This window comes from Microtus oregoni, unplaced genomic scaffold (genome assembly GCF_018167655.1).
Source record: "Microtus oregoni isolate MIOR12 unplaced genomic scaffold, Mior012 000049F_ref0000343, whole genome shotgun sequence".
Classification (NCBI taxonomy): Eukaryota; Metazoa; Chordata; class Mammalia; order Rodentia; family Cricetidae; genus Microtus; species Microtus oregoni.
In genome coordinates this window covers 12,903,495-12,928,903 of record NW_024543223.1, presented here as the reverse complement: position 1 = coordinate 12,928,903, position 25,409 = coordinate 12,903,495, and the positions used below count along the sequence as shown (strand labels likewise).

The 25,409-nt window shown below is 37.4% G+C and overlaps 1 protein-coding gene across 2 annotated transcripts in view; it reads left to right on the top strand.

Annotated features, from left to right (window-relative positions):
• Window positions 1–25,409, top strand: part of Fbxl5 (F-box and leucine rich repeat protein 5) — a 45,137-nt gene that overhangs the window by 10,396 nt on the left and 9,332 nt on the right. The window contains exons 2-9 of one of the 2 annotated variants that reach the window (XM_041636372.1): window positions 413–628; window positions 3,679–3,774; window positions 6,588–6,774; window positions 9,461–9,643; window positions 11,927–12,052; window positions 13,765–13,910; window positions 14,709–14,791; window positions 15,633–16,355. In XM_041636372.1, coding sequence (XP_041492306.1) covers window positions 413–628; window positions 3,679–3,774; window positions 6,588–6,774; window positions 9,461–9,643; window positions 11,927–12,052; window positions 13,765–13,910; window positions 14,709–14,791; window positions 15,633–16,355 — 1,760 coding nt within the window. Of the gene's footprint in view, window positions 1–412; window positions 629–3,678; window positions 3,775–6,587; window positions 6,775–9,460; window positions 9,644–11,926; window positions 12,053–13,761; window positions 13,911–14,708; window positions 14,792–15,632; window positions 16,356–25,409 lie in introns of both variants that reach the window. The other variant, XM_041636371.1, reaches the window with a different exon arrangement.

Genomic DNA, 25,409 nt, shown 5'->3' with positions numbered 1-25,409 from the left:
TTGTTACATTGTCTCTTATTTGCATCTATTTACTGTAGTAGTAGGAGCGGCGGGCTGTGTCCCGCCACCCAGCTAGCTTTACCCGAAATAATTACACGGAAACTGTATTCTTTTAAACATTGTCTGACCCATTAGTTTCAGTTTCTTATTGGCTAGCTTTTACATATTGATCTAACCCATTTCTATTAATCTGTGTAGCCCATGAGCTGGCTTACCAGGAATGATCTTAACCTGCGTCTGTCTGGAGTGGGAGAATCATGGCAACTCCCTGACTCAGCTTCTTTCTCCCAGCATTCCGTTCTGTTTACTCCGCCTACCTAAGGGTTGGCCTATCAAATGGGTCTAGGCAGTTTCTTTATTAATAAGAAATCACTCCCACATCAATTTACTGTCTTTTTAAATTTTTATTCAGCTTTCTAAAACCAACTTTTCCAACAACAACGACTTCCGTGCTCTTCTGCAGTCTCTATATGCTACTTTCAAGGAGTTTAAAATGCATGAGCAAATTGAGAATGAATACATTATTGGTTTGCTTCAGCAACGCAGTCAGACCATCTACAATGTACATTCTGACAATAAACTCTCCGAGATGCTTAGTCTCTTTGAAAAGGGGCTGAAGAATGTTAAGGTGAGTTGAAAAATTGATATGTAAGTGTTGGATATAGTGCCATTCTGCCTCTGTAATTTTTATTAGCAACTTTAGTAAATGGTATTATTTTAAAGAAAAACACTTGATTTATTCATGATGGCTAGAAAGGCTGTTCATGAGGAATGGTTACAGTGGAGGCTTGTAGTAAAGCAGAGAAAGGTCAGTTTTGAATACAAGAAAAAACAGGCGTTCAGAGCCAAGAAGAAGCAGGGAAGAGCCAGTGGATGGAAAATTACTGAGAAAAAAACATTAGGACCAAAAGGATAAGAGAATTAACTTTTCAGGATTTTTCCTGAGATAGCCAGGGTATGAAATCCTTGAGGCTGAGAGAGTAGTAAGGGATGTGATGAGATATGTCCATAGTCAGAAACTGAAAGCAGATGATTATTGTTAACTGCCTCAGTAGGATTCTTACCAAAATTGACCTGAGAGGCTAAGGACAGAATCTAAGGCCCTACCTAATTGAAAAGAGGATTCAGAGGATCTAACTCAAGTCTGGTAAGAGTCTTTGGAACTGGCCCTTTAGTCATGCCTAATAAAGTTTACCAAATTTTAAAGTTTTGTAAGTTGAAATTTTAACTACCAAAATTGTTAACAAACATTTGTTGAATTCTTAAAAACAAAGGTATTAATGTAGGTACTAATAACTAAAGGTATAATTTTTGTTTAGAATAATACTTCAGTCCATATATTTTATTTAAAATTAAAAATGGTGCCAGATTTAGAAGCATATACCTTTAATCCCAGCAATCTGGAGTCAGAAGGAAGTGAATCGTTATGAGTTCAAGGGCAGCCTGGTAGACCATAGTAAGTTCCAGGCCAGCTAGGGCTGCATAGTGAGATCTGTTCTCAAACAAAACTAACAAAATAAAATTGAAGATGGAGAGTTCTTGCTAGCATAAAAGGTCTTGACTGCAGTCTGTAAAGTGGAAAAAAATGGAATGGAAGTCATAGTGTTTACGTCTTTTATTTTTCCCTATTGTAGGAAGCACAGTGGTTAAAGATGACGGTTTCAGTTTTATGGCATGAATGGTGGCACTCATCTGAGGTTTCAGTACTCAGTAGGGAGAGGCAGGAGGTTCACTAGTTCACGGCCAGCCAAGAGTACAGAGTGAGATTTTTATCTTAGAAACAAAGTAATATTGAAAAAGAAAATGTGTGTAGTTTACCATAAGGATGTATGTACGTTTTCTTAATTATATTTGTCTTAAAAATATTTGAAAGTTAATCTTCATTTAACCTTTTCAGTTCAGTGAATCATAGGAGTTTATAACTCCATCAAGCCATCATATACCCTTCACTTGGAGGATCAGTTTTGAAGACCAGAAAACAAACTAAAGAATTCTACCAGTAGTCTGTAGAAGGAGGAACCCTTGCTCTGTATCCAGAGGGGAGGTGGTTGGTTAGTAGAGGAAAACATACTGAGTAGTTGCAGAAGGGAGGGTAACTTTTCTATTGAATGCTCCTTTGTACGCTTAGTATTTTATAACATAGTCGTGTATTATGTAGTTAGTAATGTCTGAACCAAAGTAGTGCTTTTTAAAACATATAGGGGAAGGTACATGTTTGAAAATTATGTAGGACCTACGACCAATGGAATACTCTGATTTTATAAAGTGCTAGAAGAAAGGGGAAAGAGAATTGTATTAGACTTTGTACATGAAAGAGGTCTAGGGATTAAGCCTTATTCTGAACTTTTTACATAATATAACAATGTATTAATAGGAAGAGAAGACACTGGTAGATTTGAAGAGCAGAAAGAATGAACTAGTGTGAAAAGCCAATTTGATAATTATTAACATACAAGTACAATTGGAAGCCATACATGGAAATGCTTAAAGGATGTGTAAAATCCCAGCAGAATTCAACATTGAGCTGAATATTGGAAATTAGTTGAATAAATTATCTAAATGAAAAAAACTGGCCACAGAAAGAATGAAATAGTACCTGTCTTAGTTACTTTTTTATTGCTGTAATAAAACACCATGGCCAAGAAAATTTATCAAAGGGTTTATTTGGAGCTTTGAGTTCCAGAGGGATGAGTCCTTAAACATTCCAGAGTGTGTGTGTGTGTGTGTGTGTGTGAGAGAGAGAGAGAGAGAGAGAGAGAGCGAGCGAGCGAGCAGGTAGGTATGATGGGAACTGGCAGCTGAGAGCTGAGTACTCAGTTCTTAAACCACAAATAGGAAGCAGGAAGTAGAGAGACTGAACTGGAAATGATGAGAATTTTTATCTCTCAGATTCTGCCCTGAATGACATACTTAATTTCAGCAAGGCCTCACCCCCAAGTCTCCCCTAAGCAGTGCCACTATGAACCAAAATTCAGATGCTAAAGCCTTTGGGAAATATTCTCATTCAAATCACCACGGTATCAGTATATTTTTAAAATATTTCATTGTTTTGTAAGTTTCCCATATTTTTTCATTGAGAAGAGAGAACAGATGAATAAGTTACAGGGAAATGTAATTTTAATTCATGTGTGGAAGAAATGTTTGGCTGTTGAGAGTTATCTAGAACTCTAAAATGTTTCTTGCCTTTATAAATGGTTATAGTAATATGTGATCTGTTAGGATAGCATAAAATGTATTACAAAACCTTTTTTATAGTATATTTTAAAATATACTTGCTATATTTTAATAAAATTAATAAAAAACAACCAAAGATTAGGGTTACTAAAGAATTCAAAGCTTATTATTTAAGGACTGTGAGTGGGCAGTGATGCCAAGGCTGAGTGTACAGTGTGGGGCATGTTAATAAGTGCTCCGGCCTTGAGCTGCATCCTAACTCTAAGGACATTGTTTATGCTAAAAGAAGACTAAGTTGACTTCCTGTGATCAGGCAACATAGAACGAAGCAAACCTTTACGTATATTTGAGACTGCCTCGCTGTGTTGTCCTGGTTGGTGTGGAACTTGGTATGAGACGAGGCTGGGCTCAAACTTAGAGATCTATTTGCTGCTCTCTCCTGAGTGCTGCTTTAATGATATATGTCTTTACTTCCTGCTAATGTGTATTATTCTTTGTTTCTAGAATGAGTATGAGCAGTTAAATTATGCAAAACAGCTGAAAGAGAGATTGGAGGCTTTTACAAGAGATTTTCTTCCTCACATGAAAGAGGAAGAAGAGGTAAGCAGAGTTTTTCTTTGTTGTGATTTATATTCATAATTTAATAGAAAATATAATTTTGCCTCAATTTCTTCAAAATAATGCATAAAAAGAATATGTTCTATTGGTAGACAGAATCCTCTGCTTTCTTTTGGGAACATGAATGGCATCCAGTGAGAATTTATTTTTATTTAGAAAGGTTGCTACTTTCACTGAATGAATGAATTTAATTACTTAAGAAATATGTATTTTTGTGTGTGATAGCACTGTGATATATGTTCATAATTGTCACTAATTTTTCGTAACCTTTAGAAGATTCTGTAAATCTTTAAATATTTTCTGTATGCTAGATTTACAGAACTTTTAGTATTTTTTTCCTGAGTGGACTTGAATAATTAAATGGTGGTTTTAAATTTATCGCTGTTGTGCCTCATGTATATGAAATAGTGTACAGTAAATACATGGCAAACAATTTTTCTTCTTTCCATAATGAGTATCCAGCTTAAGATACAGAGAAACTATCCTATGAGGACCGTTCTCTCTCTCTCTCTCTCTTTCCCTCTCTCTCTCCCCCCCTCTCTCGATTTATTTTTATTTTACATGTATGAGTGTTTTCTCTATATGTTTGCATGTGCACTGTGTGCCAAAAGATGACACCAGATTCCCTGGACTGAGGTTACAGATGATTTTGAGTCACCATATGTGTGCTAGAAGCCAAACCCAGGTTCTTTGCAAGACCAGCAAGTTGTGTTAACTGACTAGCCATCTCTCCAGCTTTAGTTTGAAGAAAAAAAAAAAAAAACAAAAACAAAAACTAAACAAAAGCCTGGTCTGCAGAGCTAGTTCCAGGACAGGCTCCAAAGCCACAGAGAAACCCTGTCTCGAAAAACCAAAAAAAAAAAAAAAAAAAACTAAACAAATACTCTTATCTACTCACCCCCTTGTTGGGCTCTGTATACTTTTTTTTTAAGCTGTAAATCATTTATTGTGATGCACAGTTATGGTTTCCCCTTAAAATTGGCTTGATTTAAATAAAAGGAAATGCAGCCTACTTTCTAAATTCCTCCCGGAATGGGAAGCATTGATTTGGTGCTCTTTTATTGGTACTTGATCACATCTTATTATAGTTACTTTTTCTAACGTGATATGTAGTCAGTGCTTAAACTAAGTATTTCTTTCTCCTCCTCCTTTTTTTAAATTGAAAACCTTTTTCTTTTTCCTCTCACATAATATATATTGGTTATGGTTCCCCTCTCTCTACTCCTCCTAGCTTTCCCCTTCCTCCTCCTTCATCTTGGTCCACCCCTTTCCTATCTCTCATTAGAAAACAATCAGGCTTCTATGGGATAATAATATAATATAGTAAGATAAAACAAAACCTAATTCATTAGAATTGGACACAGTAAACAAACAGAAGGAAAAGAACCCAAGCAAAGCACAAGAATCAGAGACCCACTCATTTGCACCCTTGGGAATCCCATAAAAACACCAAACTGGAAACCGTAATATGCATGTAAAGGACCCTGAGGGGAAACCGTAACCAAGATATATTATGTGAGAGGAAAAAGAAAATCCTATTTTCAATTCAAAAAAAAAAAGAGAAAAAAGAAAAATGCTTAGTTTAAGAGAAGAAAAATACATATCTGTTGTCACATATTTATATATGGCATGTATATGTACTTATTTTACACACACACACACACACACACACACACATACACATACTCACATATAATATATGATTAAAAAAAGAAAAGAAAGAAGAGCCCCGACATGACATGAGGAAGAAACCATTTGGCTTGGTTTTTGTTGGCCATCTACTGCTGGGCATATAGCCTACCCTTAAGAGTAGTTTGTACCTGTTTCTTCTTCTATTGATGAAACTGGAAACAACAACAAAGCCTTGGTTCTTCATTCAAAGATTATAATCCTATTCATTGGAGATTAGAACTGTTTTGTAGAAGAACTCTCTGTAAAGTTCCATAAGACCCACTGAACTAAAATAATAGCAATTAGAACAGTGTTGGATAGTTCATTTTAACTGAGTTGGGATTGTTTGGCCTTCATTATACTGGGTAGTGTATTCTTCTAAGAAAAGGCCCTATTTTGGTAGAATTCAGTAGTATCAGAAGGCAGTGCCTTAGTCATTGTTTTATCGCTGTGAAGATATACCTATGACCAAAGCAACTCTCTTCAAAAGGAAAATATTTAATTGGAGCCTTGCATATTGTCTCAGGGCTTAGTCCATTATCATCATGACAGAGAGCATGGCTTCAGGGAGCAGGCAGGTGTAGTGTTAGAGGAGTAACTAAGAACTACTTCCTGATCTGTAGGCAGGGAGACAGACAGACAGATAGACACACACACACACACACACACACACACACACACACACACACATCTTGACAAGGCCTTTTGAAACTCTGAAGCCCACCTCCACTGACACCCTTCCTCCAACAAGACCATACCTTTTAATCCTTCTTAAATAGTGCATTTTCCTAATGATTAATCATTCAAACATATGAGACTATGGGTGCCATTCTTATTCAAACACCACAGGCAGGTAGTGGGCTAAGTGTCTAATAATAACAAAATGATTGGCTGTTTAACAAGCTTGGTACAGGAAAACCTTGTTCTTTTAAATTGTATAGAGGCCTACAAAATCATAGAAAAAGATCCTTTTTCTATATTCTTTTAAAAATTTATATAGTTTAGTGGTAATAACTATAAATTTTATCTCTTTGAATTGTGCATTCCTAGTACTCAGCCTGAGCCATTAGTAAAAGGTTTTGAGTAAATTGAAATTCTTTCCCTATAAATACTTTTAAATCTAGGTTTTTCAGCCGATGTTAATGGAATATTTTACCTATGAAGAGCTTAAAGATATCAAAAAGAAAGTGATTGCACAGCATTGCTCACAGAAGGACACAGCAGAACTCCTTAGAGGTCTCAGCCTGTGGAATCAAGCTGAAGAGCGACAGAAATTTTTCAAATATTCTGTGGATGAAAAATCAGATACAGGTAAGATTCATCTATTTTGACAGAACTATTTGTTAGTACAGTGTTATTGACATTTTGTTATAAATTATAGATTTTGTTTAAGGAATAATTTGTCAGGTTTACACTGTGGTCTGTTTAAGCCATTTAGTTTTACTTAAAAATACAATTGAGGGCAGTAGTTTCTATTGTAGAATTTAGTGTTTATAATCTTCCATCTTGTAGGCTTGGGTTACATGTAATGTAATGTTTCTTGGATGAATTTGTAGGAATAAAATAAGTACACTTTTGACCAATGAAAATTCAGGATTGCTGTGTTCAGAGCAGTATGTATCAGATAGTTTTATGAGTTCTCTTGATCATACTGACAGGCTTAAATTTTTTTCCTTTATTTTAGTGTATGTATATGGGTGTTTTGCCTGCTATATGCCTATGTAGCACGTGCATTCAGTTCTTGGATAGGCTAGAAGAGGGTGTCAGATTTCCTGGGACTGGAGTTATAGTTGGTGGTGTACTACCATGTGGATCCTGGGAATGGAACCTGGGTCTTCTGGGAGAACAGCCAGCGTTTTAACCTCTGGTCTTTCTCTCCAGCCTTCCAATACCATCTTTTATTTTCGTGTATTTTCATCAGTTTCCAAAGTCAGTTAATTTATAAGCATTGTCCTTGACTTACGTATGGTTCACTGTAGAATTTTTGTACTTTATAATGGTGTGAAAGTAACTTGTATATTTCAGTTTTGCAATTTGGTTCTTTTTAAGCCTAGTTTGTATACAGTATAAAGCTTTCTTAATATCTAAATGCTAAGCAGCAGCGAGCCATGGTTCCTAGTCAGTAATATCCTCCCAGGGATCAAACCGGTCATGCGTTTTGGTCGTGGAGAACAGTTGATGCCCTACAACTCAACAGCTGTGGTGGTTGCTTGGTTGTGGAGAACAGTTGATGCCCTACAACTCAACAGCTGTGGTGGTTGCTTGGTTGTGGAGAACAGTTGATACCCTACAACTCAACAGCTGTGGTGGTTGCTTGGTTGTGGAGAACAGTTGATGCCCTACAACTCAACAGCTGTGGTGGTTGCTAGGTTAGATGCCTTTCTGTTCCTAGATATGTATAACTTATGATGTATTTATTGGGGCTATAACTCCATTTTGAGTTAAGGAAAGGAACATTTATAATTTTATTTTTATCCTCTGATGTTTATCATTCTCTTAGTATTATCTCTAGTAATATTCATACTCTAGTGAGTATGAGAGAAGCAAAGAAAAGCTTTTCTGTGTAGTTACTTTAAGAATTCATACAAGAAATGCAAATAAAATAGATGCTTACCTTTTCTAATAGACTGCTACCTTATTTTTATTCTTATTTATCTCAATAGCATTGTTTTTTACAACATTAAAAAATATAGTTGGTTTCAGGCGTGGTTGTGCACACCATTAATCACAGCACTGTGGAGGCACAGAAACAGACAGATCTCTGAGTCTGAGGCTAGCATAGTCTGCATAGCAAATTCCAGGCCAGCCAGGGAATAGACAAAAGAAAAACAAACAGAAGAAACCAAATAGTTGCCATCATAGTCTAGCAGAAATTCTTCTGCTTCTTGATAGGTAATGACAGTGTTAGTCCTGTAAAATTTTTGAAATTGGTATTTTTCTAATATTAAAGTAGTCAGATTCATGTTTAAACAAAAATAATTTTATAAGTTGAAGCTATGATTAAACCCATAAAGCTTTGAGCTTTACTCTTGAAATACAGCTTGTGCCCTGAATACCATACCAAAGCCTGTTGTGTCTTGTTTAATTATAACTATAAAATGGAATTTAAAAGCATCACACACATTTAATTTTCCCTCTCCTTCAAAGCAAATTATAGCAGCATTATGTTTAAAATATTTGGCATTTTAAAAGTGGCAGTTTAAAGTAGTTTGATCATAGCATTTCTATATTTAAAATTCTTTATGAAGAACCAGATATACAAGAGTCTCATTTTTATACTATTTTAGAGACAACTCATTCTTTTTCTTAACTCCACATTTTCATTTTTCTTTCAGAAAAATTAGACCAAATTATAAGATCATAGGAAGTTGTTTTTCTAGTGACTTTCTAAAATACTTAATAACAAAAGATTTCTTACCAGTGCACCAGGGACATTTATGCTTACTGAATAGGTACATAGTTTAAATAGGTTAAGGCATTTGTACATTAGAAAAATCAGATTTAATAGAATTTTTACGTTAAATATCAAAGTCATAGAAGGAACACAAGGAAGGAACTAACAGGAGCCTTAATGCATGAATAGAAAATGTGAGCATGTGTGTCATTAACAATGCCTTATAGATCTCATAATCTGGCTGAGTGTATGCTTGCTGCTTTAAAGCAGTATAACCTGTTTGGTTCCTTTTCCAAATGATGCTGCTTGTGCTACAAAGTGAGTATTGTTTTTTCTATGACGCCTTTGTAAGAGGAAGTCAATTCCATGTTCATTATTGTAGCTCCCACTGATGAAGTATGATCTGGGCCATGATAGTTTAACCCTACGGGTTCTTAACATGTTCAACATCCCCATGTTACCTCTAATACGTGTTATTTCCTTTTCTCGTGTTGCAAGCAGGAAGGAATTAACTTCAGGCACTGACTTTTACTTATGTGATTATAATTTCTTACTGCATTGCTCATGTAGCCTTACTGTTAAAGGTTTTCTTTTTTATTTCAGAAGCGGAAGTGTCAGAACACTCCACAGGTATAACCCATCTTCCTCCTGAGGTAATGCTGTCCATTTTCAGTTATCTTAATCCTCAAGAATTGTGTCGATGCAGTCAAGTCAGTACTAAGTGGTCTCAGCTGGCAAAAACAGGATCTTTGTGGAAACATCTTTACCCTGTTCATTGGGCCAGAGGTAGGTAAATGAGACTTTCAATTTGATTAATCTGTAATGCCAGGGAAAGGAAACTTTGAGGGTTTGGCCAAAAAATAGATTTTATGGTTGATGTGGTTTTAGTATACGTTTTAGAAGAGCTACCAATGGTGAAGTATTTGTGAGTAAACTATATAATCGCTACAATTTCCTTTAGAATAATTAGGAAAAATATGTCAGAGGGATTGTAAAGAACATTGGTAAGATGCTGATAATTGCTGGAGATAAAAAATGGGTACACAGAAATTCATTGTACTGCATCTTTGTACATATGACTATGGTTAAAACTTTTCATAGAAGTTTAAAATAAATGTAATTGATTTTTAGAATTGTTAAATAATTGGATTATTTGAGTATTTTAAACAGACTCCGTTCTATAAAATATTAAGATGAGCTATGTACAGTTCTTGTTTGGCCATGGTTTAAAGTAACCGACTCTGTTTTTGTCTTTAACATAGCTTTTTACAATGATTGATAATGTGTTTTTTTGCACTGAGTTAGTTTTACATCTGAAGGTTTAGAGAAACTTTTCTCCTGAGCATGTTAAATAGTCATGGAGATTTACAGTTACTGTGCACTACATTGTTTTGTTGATAATTGAACAGTCTTTGAAGTATCTTTTAAGTGTCTGCTTAAAATTCATATAAGTTAATATACTTTCCTCTTACAGTACATTTGCAATGGAAATACATATTTCTTAACAAATTTTTGACTATTTTGAATTGTGAGTCTTACTTAAAAACAGTTTATTTGATAAAAAGTCAGATTCTTACTATTTAGCGCTGGCTGGCCTAGAACTCAGATGTCCACCTGCCTCTTTTTGTTTTTTTTTTCCAGCACTATGTTTTGAAAAGTGTGCTTAATCTAGTGCCTAAACTGACCTCTTAATCTTCATCCTTATACATCAGACTCCTTAGTGCCGGAATTAGAGGCACATTCTCATGCAGTTGTTTTTTAGATATTTAGTGTTTTGGGAGTGATCAGAATTATTATTTTATATGGATCAATTTTTTTTACATTACTTGTAGAATGGCAAAATTTGAGTAAAAAATGAGTCAGCTTTTTCTTGTTCAGCTGTTTTTAATTAAGAATTAAGATAAATCCAAATGATGGTATGAATACCATTGAAAGTGATGCTGTGTTGATTTCTCGAAGCCACTGCATCTTAAATATGCTACTTTACTTTTTTTTCTGTTTTTTAACATATTTAGACCAAACCTTTGGTTAAAATTTCTTTTTGTTCATGACATTTAGTTTTGCCCCTGTCCAGGATATTTACAATGTCTGAAGACACCTTTGCTTGTCCTAGTTCTGGTTATTATACCATTGTCTAGTGCAGTGGTTCTCAACTTGTGGATCTCTACCCCTTTGTGGGTCTCGTATCAGATATTTACATTATGGTTCATAATAGCAAAATTAGAGTTATGAAGTAGCAATGAAAATAAGTTTATGCTTGGGGGGTCACCACAACATGAGGAACTGCATTAAAGGTTCAAAGCATTAGGAAGGTTGAAAACCATGGGTCTAGTGGATAGAGGCCTAGATTGCTGCTAAGTACCTTATAATCCATATGCTTGCAACTTAAGTCAAAGGACTGCCCAGATTTAGATGTCAGTGTTGTCTAGGTTGAGAAACCCTAGATGTTATAGAATTTAATAAATTGTTATTGTCTCCATCTTCATGAACATATAATACATGTACTATAATTGTAGTATCTATGACTTCTGTTCCTATCTAATTGTGTACTGCTGGCCAATCACCACAGAGTACTTTGTGAGCTGTCTTCAGAATGAGGCTATTACTGTATCCAAAGTGAAGTTACTGCAGGGAAGAAAAGATTAGGTCATTTCCAGTGATTTCTTTTTTTGAAATTGCACCTATAAATACTGATAATTGTTTTCTTAGAAATTGGATTATGATCATTAAGCTTATTTTTTTAAAGGGTATCACTGAAAACTTTTCTTAGAGAACAGATACATGGCAGGTATATAGCAAACTATGTAAGCTTTTGAAGTTCTTTTTCTTTAGTTTTAGAGAAAGGTACTCTGGAAAATACTGCTGGTTAGTAATTACTACTATTGATTGAACTCATATAGCTCTAATTCTTTTAGTGTGTTTTAAATTGAATCCTTTGCTTATATGTGTAGGTTAAAAAAAATTGTAAAAATAGCTATTGCCCAAAATTCAAGTGTGAATGGGGGATTCTTTTTTGTAATAACTTTCTATCTAATTTGACTTTGTTCCTCTTGTTTATTCATCATTTAGGTGACTGGTATAGTGGTCCTGCCACTGAACTTGACACAGAACCTGACGAGGAATGGGTGAGAAGTAGGAAAGATGAAAGTCGTGCTTTTCAGGAATGGGATGAAGATGCCGATAGAGATGAATCTGGTATTTCATGCTTGAAATGAAAATTATTACATGATGTTTAAAAAACTGATATTCTCGTTAATAATTAATGGCTCTTAAAATTCATGTATTTCATGTTTTCTAAAGATTTTTAAAAAGCCTTCTCTGAAGATTTTGAAGGAACAATAAGTACATTTAGAATTTCTTGTTAGAAGTACTTTTTAAAATAGAGTGGTTTCTCTTCTATTTTTATATTAAAAGAACAAAGTCAGAAAATGATGGCTATTTTATGTAGAAATAAATTATATTTATAGAAATATATTCATTATAGTGCTTTACAGCTTACATTATGTGATTTAGGATTTTGATTAATCAGTTTATCAGCATTTATTGAATCATCTGTGGTTGAGAGGGGGAAAGGATGATGTTTTGTCTATTTATAAAGTCATATCATTTGCCTCAGGGTTATTGTAGAGTTAAGAACTAGGATTTATAAGAATTGGGTGGGTATAACTTAGGGTAGAGCACTTGTATAACATTGTAAAGCCCTGGGTTTAGTCTCCAATGCTACAGGAAAAAAAATCATGTGTGAAGATTAATTGTGTTGCACAGTTTTAGCCCCCCCCCCCCCCCCAATAAGTACTGTATGAGGTAGAGTTTGAAAGTGGTGTTTATAAAGCTAAAATAAGTAGGCTGGTCTTTGTTGAAAATAAGAATTACAATGATTTTACTTTAGTAACTAATGTATTTTAGGTTTTCATGAGTTGAAGGGGGCCATTTGGTATAGTTTCAGGAGTTTGAAATTTGTTAAATAAGGAAGAGATCTTTTTTTGTTGGTTTCAATCATATGCTTATGTGTGGCAGACAGTATGGTGTGTAACTTTAGGTTTTATAGTAAACAAAGCACATCTAGGTAGGGGGTAGAAGAATGAATTAGGAATAAAAGTGTAGTGAAATAAATAAGGTTTGCTGAAGTGATTTTTAGTGATAGTATCCAGTTAAGGAGGAGTTTAAGGTATTTCTAACACACTTGAAATCAGTGAAATAGTCAACAGTTACTCTTCGCATATTCTTTTCAGCCACTGTATTCTACTTTATTTTAAATAAATCTTTAACCTTTTAAGATGCTTTATGTAGATATATTTAGGTAAGGAATTTAGGTAAGTATAGTAAAGATAGGATCCTGAAATGTGGTAGAGATTTTAGGCCCATTTATAGTATTTTTTTTTTTAATAAAACTGAAGTGTAAATTTTTGTTTTACTCAGTATTGGGACTTAAACTCAAGCCTTCGCCCATCTTATGAAAACAGTGTTTTACCAAGCTAAAGCTATAGTTTGTTGTAGAGAAGTATAAACATTTAAGTCAAGTACAAAAGGCCATGTTTAACTTCTTAGGAGCGAGGTATCATCTTTTTTTCTTGACGATTCACAGTGATAAAGCTAATGAAGTTGTTTCACATCTCTTCTCACTCTGTCCTTTTTAATTAGGTAGAATAACTGATGCTGCTTTAAAAACTGTAGATCATTTATTCCTTTGTATCAAAGTCTACTCTCTTGAAGAATTTTTACAGTTCTTTCACTATTCGGCATTCTCTTCAGAGCTTTCTCTTGTTGCCTGAAAAGTGGAATTGCTTGTAAAGGGAGTTTGAGGGTAGCATAGAATATTTCCTATTTAGTATTTGATGCATCCTTTGAGTGGCCTACTTATAATTGGTGTATCTAGTTCTTAGATGTTTGAATTCATTTTACAGAAGAGTCTGCAGAGGAATCGATTGCTATCAGCATTGCACAAATGGAAAAACGTTTACTCCATGGCTTAATTCATAATGTTCTGCCATATGTTGGTACCTCTGTAAAAACTTTAGTGTTAGCATACAGCTCTGCAGTCTCCAGCAAAATGGTATGTACAAATGAATACTAGCTTGAGTATTAAGAAAAATAGCAGTGAAACAACTTTGTTTTGGTTATTAATGTTTATTTAAGAGGGAAAGAACAGAGTGTCTTCCCATGAGTAGGTGTACAGTGCTTTGTAGCTTAAGAATCATTGTCTGTGCTATAGATAATGGAACTGAAACTAGGCAGGTTTATTTATTGGGATTTATAGATGTTAAATGGTGAGTCTTAGTTTTATATGGTTGATTATAACAAGTAAGACATAGCAAGATGGACAAGTGAGGTGAAGCCAGTTTTATAAATGTTATGACTTCCTACATACAATCACTTTAGGTAGTCTTTCAAAAGGTAGATTTTTCTGGGTCTCATTTCTAAGACACTTTAAGAAGATTACTAGAAATGTGAGCTCAGAGACTGGAGAGGTAAATGGCTTGTTTAATAAAGTGCTTTTTGTGCAAGCACAAAGACCTGAGTCTGGATTCCCAGCATGTGCAGATACGTGTATAATGGCATATGTCTGTAACCACAGTGCTGGGGGCCAGGGAACATGGGTACCCATTGGCAGCTACACTAGCAGAACCTGTGGCCTTAAAGTTCAGGAGGGAGATACTGAGAATTAACTTCTGCCTTCCACATACACCACACAAACCAACACTGAGTATGTCTAGTTTATAATGTGTTAAGTGAATTTTTTTTCTTTCAGTATGCATACAGGCTTAGGAAAACCAGTGAGTTATATTTAGTGTTGTCTGTTGCTTAACTAAAGTGCCACATGTCCTCATGGTGACTTTCTTTTCATTCTTAGGTTAGGCAGATTTTAGAGCTTTGTCCTAACCTGGAACATCTGGATCTTACCCAGACTGATATTTCCGATTCTGCATTTGACAGGTTATTTTAAATCTCTAGATATAATAAATTCTGACTGAAATCAGTAAAAATATTCTCTATTTCCTTGTTTACATAGTCACTATTTACTCATACTATTTTATATTTCTTCTAAATTCCTGCCATGTATAACTGTAACTTGATAGAACACTTGATTTATTTTTTGATTTACATTTCTACTAACTTTCTGCCATGTATGACTGTAACTTGATAGTTTTGTCTCTTGTTAATATACAGTAGCTGGTCCAGAACATTGGTACTGCCATCTGTATGTCATGCCTAAGCTTGAGCCTTGCTTTGTTGCTGTCTAGGTGAACATTACCTGTTTTTAACATTTTAGTTTAGTTTTTCGATGCCTTTTGTCAAATCTCCCTTTTAATTCATGGTTTTTCTGGTTTAGTACCAATTTGTTCAAGCCACACTCTTTGTAAATGATTCTTCCTTGGAGGCTACTAGTTTTCTTTTTCCTTTCTTTTCTTTTTCTTTTTATTTCAGAGGGAAAGATAGAATCTTCTACCTGTTTCTAAAGTTTCTTTCTTCTGTATCTTCATTGTACAGTAGTTACTTTCTTTCATGTGTATTCTGCCTTTCCTCTACTGCTTACTCTTAGAACAGGAAACTGTGTCTCTCCCATCCTGTCCTCTACTAGCTTAGCAATGATATTTGTTTTTTCTTTTTTTTAATTACTTACCTTAGTATTTGTACCCTTAGTCCTAAATATTTCCTGATGATAGAAATTCTAGAAATAAAATGATTATTTTGTATTTTAAATAATTTAATGCTCATCTGTATATATGTAGTTTAATGATTTTGAAGAATTTAATCGTCTTCCTCCCTCTTGTAGTTGGTCTTGGCTTGGTTGCTGCCAGAGTCTTCGGCATCTTGATCTATCTGGATGTGAAAAAATCACAGACATGGCTCTAGAGAAGATTTCTAGAGCTCTTGGAGTTCTAACATCTTACCAGAGTGGCTTTTTGAAAAGTGCAGGCAAGGCTGTTTCAAGTCCATGGACAAATAAAGACATTACCATGCAATCCCCCAAGCAGTTTGCCGGTTTGCACAATTTGACTGACAAAGGTGTTGGTGAAGAAATACACAGCGAGCACACTTGGACTAAACCTGTGTCTTCTGAAAGTTTGACTTCTCCTTACGTGTGGATGCTAGATGCCGAAGATTTAGCCGATATTGAAGATACAGTAGAATGGAGACATAGAAATGTTGAAAGTCTCTGTGTAATGGAAACAGCCTCCAACTTTGGTTGTTCCTCATCTGGTTGTTACAATAAGGACTTTGTGGGATTAAGGACTAGTGTCTGTTGGCAGCAGCATTGTGCTTCTCCAGCCTTTGCATATTGTGGCCATTCATTCTGTTGCACAGGGACAGCTCTAAGGACTATGCCTACACTCCCAGCGACTTCTGCAATGTGTAGAAAAGCATTAAGGACTACATTGCCCAGGGAAAAAGACTTAATTTATTTTGGGAGTGAAAAGTCTGACCAAGAGACTGGACGAGTACTTTTGTTCCTCAGTCTATCTGGATGTTATCAGATCACAGACCATGGTCTCAGGTGAGTGATCAGTTTCAGTTATTAGGAAGTGGATATATTCCTATTCTCAGATGGAATACTGTGTTTTTGATTTAAGTTTTACTGATTTCCTTAAGCCAGTGATTTATTTGTTACAAGTACTGGAGCAATAGTCCTTCATGAAGTTTCATTTTAGTCAATTCAAATACATTGTGAAATATAGAGGAATATACATTTAGAGGTTTAATTGCATAGTAATTGGCCACATTGTTAAAAGTGTTTTATTTATATATTTATTTATTTATTTATTATGTATGCAATATTCTGTGTGTATGCCTGCAGGCCAGAAGAGGGCACCAGATCCCATTACAGATGGTTGTGAGCCACCATGTGGTTGCTGGGAATTGAACTCAGGACCTTTAGAAGAGCAGGGAATGCTCTTAACCTCTGAGCCACCTCTCCAGCCCCCACATTTTTTATAATATATTTTGGTGGGTAGATATGTCAGGTATTGTCTTAAGGACATTACAGAAGTAAATTTTATATTGTGGACTTCGGAAAGTGTGTCTGTTATAGTTTGATGTGATTTTTATAGCTGTGAAGTATTTGTAACCCAACTTGCTATTGTTCTGTATCCTGTCATTGCTACTCTTGTTGAGATAATCTTAGTAAGTAGCTTTGACTGGCCTCGCACTTGCCTTTTAGATCAATCTGGCTTTGAACTCACAGAGATTCTCCTAGCTCTGCCTCCTAGGTACTGAGATTAAAAACAACACTTGCTGCTTTTTTTTTCTTTTATTTTTTTTTCATTGAAAAAAAAATTCCGCCTCCTCCCAGCCTCCCATTTCCTTCCCCCTCCTCTCACTCCTCTCCCCCTCCCTCTCCAGTCTGAAGAGCAGTCAGGGTTCCCTGCCCTGCCGAAAGTCCAAGGTCCTCCCCCCTCCATCCTGGTCTAGGAAGGTGAACATCCAAACTGGCTAGGCTCCCACAAAGCCAGAACATGAAGTAGGATCAAAACCCAGTGCCATTGTCCTTGGCCTCTCAGCAGCCCTCATTGTCCGCCATATTCAGAGAGTCCGGTTTTATCCCATGCTTTTTCAGTCCCAGTGCAGCTGGCCTTGGTGAGCTCCCAATAGATCAGCCCCACTGTCTCCGTGGATGGGTGCACCCCTTGTGGTCCTGACTTCTTTGCTCATGTTCTCCCCCCCTCTGCTCCTCATTGGGACCTTGGGAGCTCAGTCCAGTGCTTCAGTGTGAGTCTCTGTCTCTATCTCCATCCATCGCCAAATGAAGGTTCTATGGTGATATGCAAGATATTCATCAGTATGGCTATAGGATAGGGTCATTTCAGGTTTCCTATTCTCAGCTGTCCCAGGAGCTAACTGAACATGGGATGTACTCACTCATAATTGGGTTCTAACCATAAATAAAGGTCAGTGAGTCTATAATTTGATATCCTAAAGAAGCTAAATAAGAAGGTGATCCCAAAGAAAAACATATAGCTATCCTCCTGGTTATGGGAAGTAGACAAGATTGCCGGGCAAAAAATTGGGATCTTGGGGGTGGGGTGGGAAGGGGGTAAGGAGAGATGAGAGAAAAGTAAGAAGGGGAGGATGGGGGGAACTTGGGGAAACGGGATGATTGGAATAAAGAAAGGTTGGATAGGGGAGCAGGGAAGCACATATTTTAATTAAGGGAGCCATCTTAGGGTTGGCAAGAGACTTGGACCTAGAGGGGCTCCCAGGTGCCCAGGGCGATGTTCACTTGCTGTTTTTTTGAGCCAAGGTCTCACTCTCTCCCAGGCTGCCCTTATACTAGCTACAATTCTGTTTCCCGGCACCCACATGGGATGGGAGTTGATGAGAGCTTGAAGCCTTCTGTAACTAGTTCTAGATGACCCAGTGCTCTCTTTGGTCCTCTGCAGGTACCAGGTGTCAACTTGGTGCGTGCATACATGCCGGCACACCATGTCCAGTTTTGTCACTGCTAGACATCAGGCCTAGAGCTTTGTGTATGTTAGACAAGAACTCTAACACTTTGTGACATCCCAGCCCTGTAAGCACAATCTTCAGCATAGTATATTAATTGCCTCCACTCCTCTTTTCTTTTACTGGAGAGAAAAATAGGGGTAAGTTGTTCAATATATGAGTAACTGAGAGGCAGATCTCCTCAGCATCCAGGTCTTCTGTATGCTGTGGGACCCACTTAGAGCTGTTAGGATATGAATACTCTTTCTTTTTAGACTTATTTTTAATGATGTGTGTAGGTATATTTTTCTGCATTCGCTCATACGTGGAGGTGCCCGCTGAGGCCAGAGGCAGTGGATCCTCTGAAACTGGAATTATGGTTGATTATGAGCTGCCTGATAGGGGTGCTGGGAACAGAACTTGGGTCCACTGGAAAAGCAGTAAATCCTTTTAATCCTGAGTCATTTCTCCAACCCCAGTTACATAGTGTTAGAGACTTGTAGCACGATTAATAAAATCCCAGAGACAGATAATGGAGTTCAACCTGAAGACAAGAAAAGCAAAGCAGCCAGCCACTGGCTCTTAATTCTACCTCAGACCGAAATGGCAATCCTGCCTCCAGGATTCTCACAAGGAGACTCAGCTGAGTGAGACCTGTCTCCTCATGTCTTATGTTCCTCTCTAGAGCTGGGATTAAAGGCATCCACCACTACTGCCTGACTTCTCTGGCCAACTAGTGTGGCTACTGGCATTAAAGGTGTGCCACTACTGCCTGGTCTGTATGGCTGACCAGTGTGGCTATTTTATTTTCTAATCTTCAGGCAGGCTTTGTTTATTAAAATTCAAATGAAATGTCACTACATTCCCCCATTTTTGTCTAAAATAAAAAGAAGACTGTAGTTAATTCAAGAAAAACTATATACAGTAAGCACGACTGTATATACTATAGGCAGTAAGTACATCAACAATGCCTAGTCCATTTGTGTAAATGCAGAAACATAATCTTATATACATAATTAAAAATAAGCTGAAATAGAGCCAAATACTTTACTATTTCATAATATTTTGATGCTACTGTAAATGGAATTGCTTTCTTAATTTCCTTTTTAGATTGTTCATTCTGGTATATAGAAAAATAATTTGATTTTAGACAGACATCCCTCAGAACTCTATCCCAGCTTCCCAAGTTCTGGGATAGGTGTGTGTCCCCATGGTGGGGAAATATTTAAAACTGGAATTGATTTTTGTGTGTTGGTTTGTTTACTCCTTTATTTTATTGAGCTTATTATTGTTAACTGTGGTTTGTATTTCCCCTTCCTTTTCCCTGTATTGATTAGATTTCTAGGGTCTTGCACATGTCAGACAAGCGCTCTTCAGCTGATTTATACTCCTGAGTTTGTGTGTGGATTCTTTAAGGTTTTCTACATACAGTGTCATTTATAAACAGATCACTTTTCTACTTGGATTTTGTTTATCCAATTGATTTGACTAAATTTAATGGTGTTTTAACATAAGTAGAAATGATAGTACTATTTCAATGATTGTAGCTTTGTAATAAGTTTAGAAATAGAAATTTGTCTCTCACCCTGTGTAATTTAAGATTGTTTGGCTCTCTGGAGTCTCTTGATACTAATCATGAATATAAAGGTAGCTGCATCACTGAGAAGGCCACCCACCATGAGTCTCAAAAGTCGTACCTAGAGTTCCCTGTCAGGCAGCTCTGCAGTAGGGTTTTATTATCCTCCACAATTTTTTACTGCTTGTGTGATGCTGGGAAAGGGCCTTGTGAACCCTGAGCTGAATCTTTTAAGTGTGGTGAACTTCCTGAGCCTAGTAAGTTTTATGAATGTAAAGAGTCTTCTGAGCTTCTGCCTCTAAGAGAGAATTTTCTATTTAGGAAAAATAGCATACGATACCCCTCCCTAGAACTCTTTGATTCATCCTATACCCACATCCCGGATGTTCATGAGTTTTGGGGGGGCTGATAAGGAAATCTGATCATTTTCCTCCTTTATGGCTGATCATTCAGCAGCAGCTATCACTTAATCGCAGCAGTTTGACAAGTTCAAACTGCTTGAAAAGTTTTCCTCTGTGACTGAGATTGACAGCCACAGTCATCTGTGGGCACAGACACAACATTTAAAAGCGTACAGTTTGTTGAGACAACCCATTTATTTAAACAAAACAGTAGTAGTGATCTCCCTGGCTGCCAAAGTATAGAGAGGTAGCCCATTTGGTACTGAGATGATGTTTAAGAGTACCTTTCTCTCTTTGTGTAAGATGCCTTCAAACTATTTTGTCTTTTTTGTGGAGGTATGTAGGTGGGGGAATGTTTCAGTTAGGGTTTTAATTGCTGTGAAGAGATACCGTGGCAACCTTTTTTTTTTTTTTTTTTTTTTTTTTTTTTGGTAGGGCAGGGTTCAAGACAGTTCAAGACAGGGTTTCTCTGTGTAGCTGTCCTGGAATTGGAACTTGCTCCATAGACCAGGCTGGCCTCGAGCTTACTGATATCCGCCAGTCTCTGCCTTCTGAGTGCTGGGATTAAAGGCATGCACCACCACTGCCCAGTGACCATGGCAATTCTTATAAAGGAAAACATCTAATTGGGGCTGGCTTACGGTTTCAGAGGTTTAGTCCATTATCATCATGGCAGGACATGGTGCTGGAGAGTTCTGCATATTGATTTGTAGTCAGCAGAAAGAGACTGTGTTTCACAATTCAAGCTATACCCAGTGTATGAGACCTCAAAGCCTACCCCCACAGTGACACACTTTCTCCAACAAGGCCATGCCTCCTAGTAGTGCCACTCCCTATGGGCCAGGCATTCAGACACATGACTCCATGGGGACCATACCTATTCAAACCACTACAGGGAGTAAGGGATTTATTTAGATCCAGAAACCCAGGTAGTCCAGATTGACCCCAGATTTACTATGTATCCAAAACTGGCTTTGAACTCATGTTGCTCCTGCCTTTTCTTTCTCAAGTACTGGGATTATATACCTGTGCCACCATTCCCATTTTATTCAAACTCTGCTGTTTTATGCTGTTTTTCCAGATGCTTTTTAAAAATAGTGAAACTCTTTCACAGAGGCTGTTAGCATCTCTGAAGGCAAGCTGCCATTCATTCTAAGTAAGTGCATTTGGTCTTGGAATGCAGCAGCAAAAAGTAAGTTCACATGTAGCGTGAAAATATTTCATTGTGTATCAGTTGTTCCATCAAAATACAATGCTGAGTAATAGAGCATGGATATGAGGTACTGTCTTATTTAAGCTGTTAGTATCTACATCCTTCGGAAGTCACCCTGCTTCCTTCCCGGAATGCTGCTTCCGGATGCTGGGCATCTTGCCACCTCTCCTGACTTTGGCAGGACCAGCTTATGTTGCTTTTCTGGCTCAGCATAGGATATAGGGTGGCAGAGCTGTGCTCTTGCTTCCTAGGCCTGCCACTGGAGCTGGATTCTGTGCTATGTCAGGCTCCAGGAGAGTAACATACCCATTGCCTCTCCATGGGCCATGCTTGGCTGCTCAAAGGCCCTGAGTTGAGTGAATAATCTTGACCTTCAGTATACTTCTTGTACGGGAGAAATTACAAAGCTTATTATAGGGAGGATAACTGCTTCTAAAATAGTGTAATCTTGTCATTCACACAACTTTGTCATTTATTCCTTCTTTCGCCCCTTTGGTGAGCCACTGTTCATGCACTGGAACTTTCCAGAGACCTACCAGCACAGCATTTGACTTTGTCTAATATGTCAGACCAGAAAGAGATGCCATAGTTCAGAGTGTAGGTTCTGAAAGCAGCTCGAGAATTTGAGTTCTGAGTTTAGGATTACAGAAACCTGTGTGGCACTTGAGTCTTGGAAGAGGGTCAGTCTCTGAGGCAGACTTGGTTGTAGATTAGCCAAAAAACTGGTATCTAAGGCTAGAGAGATAGGCCAGTGATTTATGAGAGTACTTGCTACTTTTGAGTTCAGTGTCCCAACCTGCTCACAATCTTCTGTAACTTCAGTTCCAGAGGATCTGACGCCCTCTTCTGGCCTCCACAGGCAAAACACCCATACATGTAAAGTAAAATTAAAAAATGAAACCAAAACTAATGAGCAGTGACTCAGAGGCACCAGTCAGTACTATAGGCCCAGGAGCCTTGGTTTTAGTTTGCACAGGAGACAGTGTGCCATCTCGGTCTGGGAATAGTAGGATGACCAAGGTACTGTTTTCTCTGGAGGTGGGGTACTACTTTGTCTGAGATATAGGACATAATCATGGTGACAAGGGCATTGATTCCATGTGAATTCTGTATCATGGGCCACCAGCAGGGGTGACTGATCACAAAGCTTTAGGGATAGAAGGATGCCATGACTGCTTCCCTCTGGAGCAAGGCATGTTCTAGCAGTTGTGTTTGGTTCTGAAACGTGGGTAGGAGATGGGATATAGTATTGGCTCCCTCTGTGGTATGTCACTGCTGTGTGATCTCTAGTTAGCTCTTTCAACTGTGTTTAATATTTATGAGGACTCCTTGGACCCAGCAATACCACTCTTGGGAATATACCCAAGAGAGGCCTTATCATACAACAAAAGTATATGCTCAACTATGTTCATAGCAGCATTGTTTGTAATAGCCAGAACCTGAAAACAACCTAGATGCCCTTCAATGGAAGAATGGATGAAGAAAGTATGGAATATATACATATTAGAGTACTACTCAGCAGTAAAAAACAAGGACTTCTTGAATTTTGCATGCAAATGGATGGAAATAGAAAACACTATCCTGAGTGAGTTAAGCCAGACCCAAAAAGAGGAACATGGGATGTACTCACTCATATTTGGTTTCTAGCCATAAACAAAGGACATTGAGCCTATAATTAGTGATCCTAGAGAAGCTAAATAAGAAGGTGAACCCAAAGAAAAACATATAGGCATCCTCCTGAATATTAACCTTCATCAGGCGATGAAAGGAGACAGAGACCCACATTGGAGCACCGGACAGAAATCTCAAGGTCCAAATCAGGAGCAGAAGGAGAGAGAGCTCCAGCAAGGAACTCAGGACTGCAAGGGGTGCACCCACACACTGAGACAAGGAGAGAGAGCTCGAGCAAGGAACTCAGGACCGCAAGGGGTGCACCCACACACTGAGACAATGGGGATGTTCTATCGGAAACTCACCAAGGTCAGCTGGCCTGGATCTGAAAAAGCCTTGGATAAAACCGGACTAGCTCAGCAGACAATGAGGACTACTGAGAACTCAAGAACAATGGCAATGGGTTTTTGATCCTACTGCACGTACTGGCTTTGTGGGAGCCTAGGCAGTTTGGATGCTCACCTTACTAAACCTGGATGGAGGTGGGCGGTCCTTGGACTTCCCGCAGGGCAGGGAACCCTGATTGCTCTTTGGGCTGAAGAGGGAGGGGGACTTGATTGGGGGAGGGGGAGGGAAATGGGAGGCGGTGGCGGGGAGGAGACAGAAATCTTTAATAAATAAATTAAAAAAATATATTTATGAGGTGATGGGGTTAATGGAGGTTCTTACTTCCCTTTTACCTACAGTAAGAAATTCATCCTGGTTGCTTTTTGGGGATTGAACTGTGAAGATGACATATTTTCTTTCATCCTGTATGAGGCCACTCTCGGATCTGGGTTCTGCAGAGCTCATGACATGCTGCTCCTTCTTGTGTTGGTTTCATCAAAGTGTAGTTTTTATTGGTTGTCCTGCTATCTTTTGGGGAGGGAGCAAGTGTTAGGAACTTTTTAGTTGGCTATCTTGCTGGCATCTCTAAAAATTATTAAACTTATTGTTTACTAGTTCTACTATCTTTATCATTTATTGCTGTGTTTCTGTTGACTAATGCATTTCCCTCATAGTTTGTTTTAATATTTAATAGTTTTGGTTGGGGACTAAATAGTTTGAATTATATATTGTTGAATTTGGGACTTGGTTTTGTTTGTTTGTTCAATTGGTTTTTGTTTGTTTGTTTGTTTTGTGACGGTTTCTCTGTGTAGCTTTGGAGCCTGTCCTGGTACTAACTCTTGTAGATCAAGTTGGTCTCAAACTCAAAGAGATGAGCCTGCCCCTGCCTCCTGAGTGCTGGGATTAAAGGCATGCACCACTACCACCCAGCTTTTATTCTTTAATAATTACCCCCTTTGAATCGTTATTGTTTGAATCAGTTCTATAACTTGTACATTTTTTGTGGTTTTTTTTTCTTTGTATGCTTTTTTTTTATTAATTGTTTAAATGCTCCTTTCCCTGATTGAGGGCATAATTTATTATTCATTTGGGTTTTTTGTTTGTTGGTTTGTTGGCCTGTGTCCGGTGTACTTGGGCATTTGTGACAAGACACCGATGAGAGAGATCTTTCTAGAATGTTTTTTCTTGCTGTTTGACTATACCTCTTAGTCTTTCATTGATTCATACTACCTTTGGTTAAAGACAATTTTATAGCCTTTGCTCTTAACCTTTGTAATTTGGATATCTACTTTTTCTAATCTCATCTTTGCTTCCAAAAGATACACACACACACACACACACACACACACACACACACACATAGGTATGCATGCACTTACACACTTGCACTTTAGTCCTAAATTGCTCTTTTCTTATTTTTGTGGTACTGTCTTCCTTTGTCTTTAATAACCATATTTTCTCTTTGTAACATGGTACTGGGGGCTAAATTCTGTTTATTACTTTTCTCATAACATATGCCATTAATGCCATTATGAGAAATGATGCCTTTTTGACCTCTCGGAGTCTTTCTGTGGATCTCCAGAAGAGCATTCGCCATGTGGCATCATATTTGCTTGTTTGTATTCATAGTTTGTTTTTCCACTAAGGTTTGGTGAAGCCAGTGACTGTTGATTTAGGTGTACTTGTAACAGAAGCATTTTGTACTTCATTTAGTTTGTTTTGCATTCAGATACCATTTGAGTCTCTTAGACTACCTTCTGAAAGGTATATTTTTTATTGTGAGCTGCTGAAGTTCCTAGACTTTATGAGTGAGTGGATTTTAAGTATTTTCTCCCTTTAAAGGGCTTTTGTTGGGCCAATTAATCTCAGCACTTAGGAGGCTTGGGCAGAAGAATTTGAATTCCAGACCACCCTTGGCTACCTGAGTTCAAGGTCAGCTTG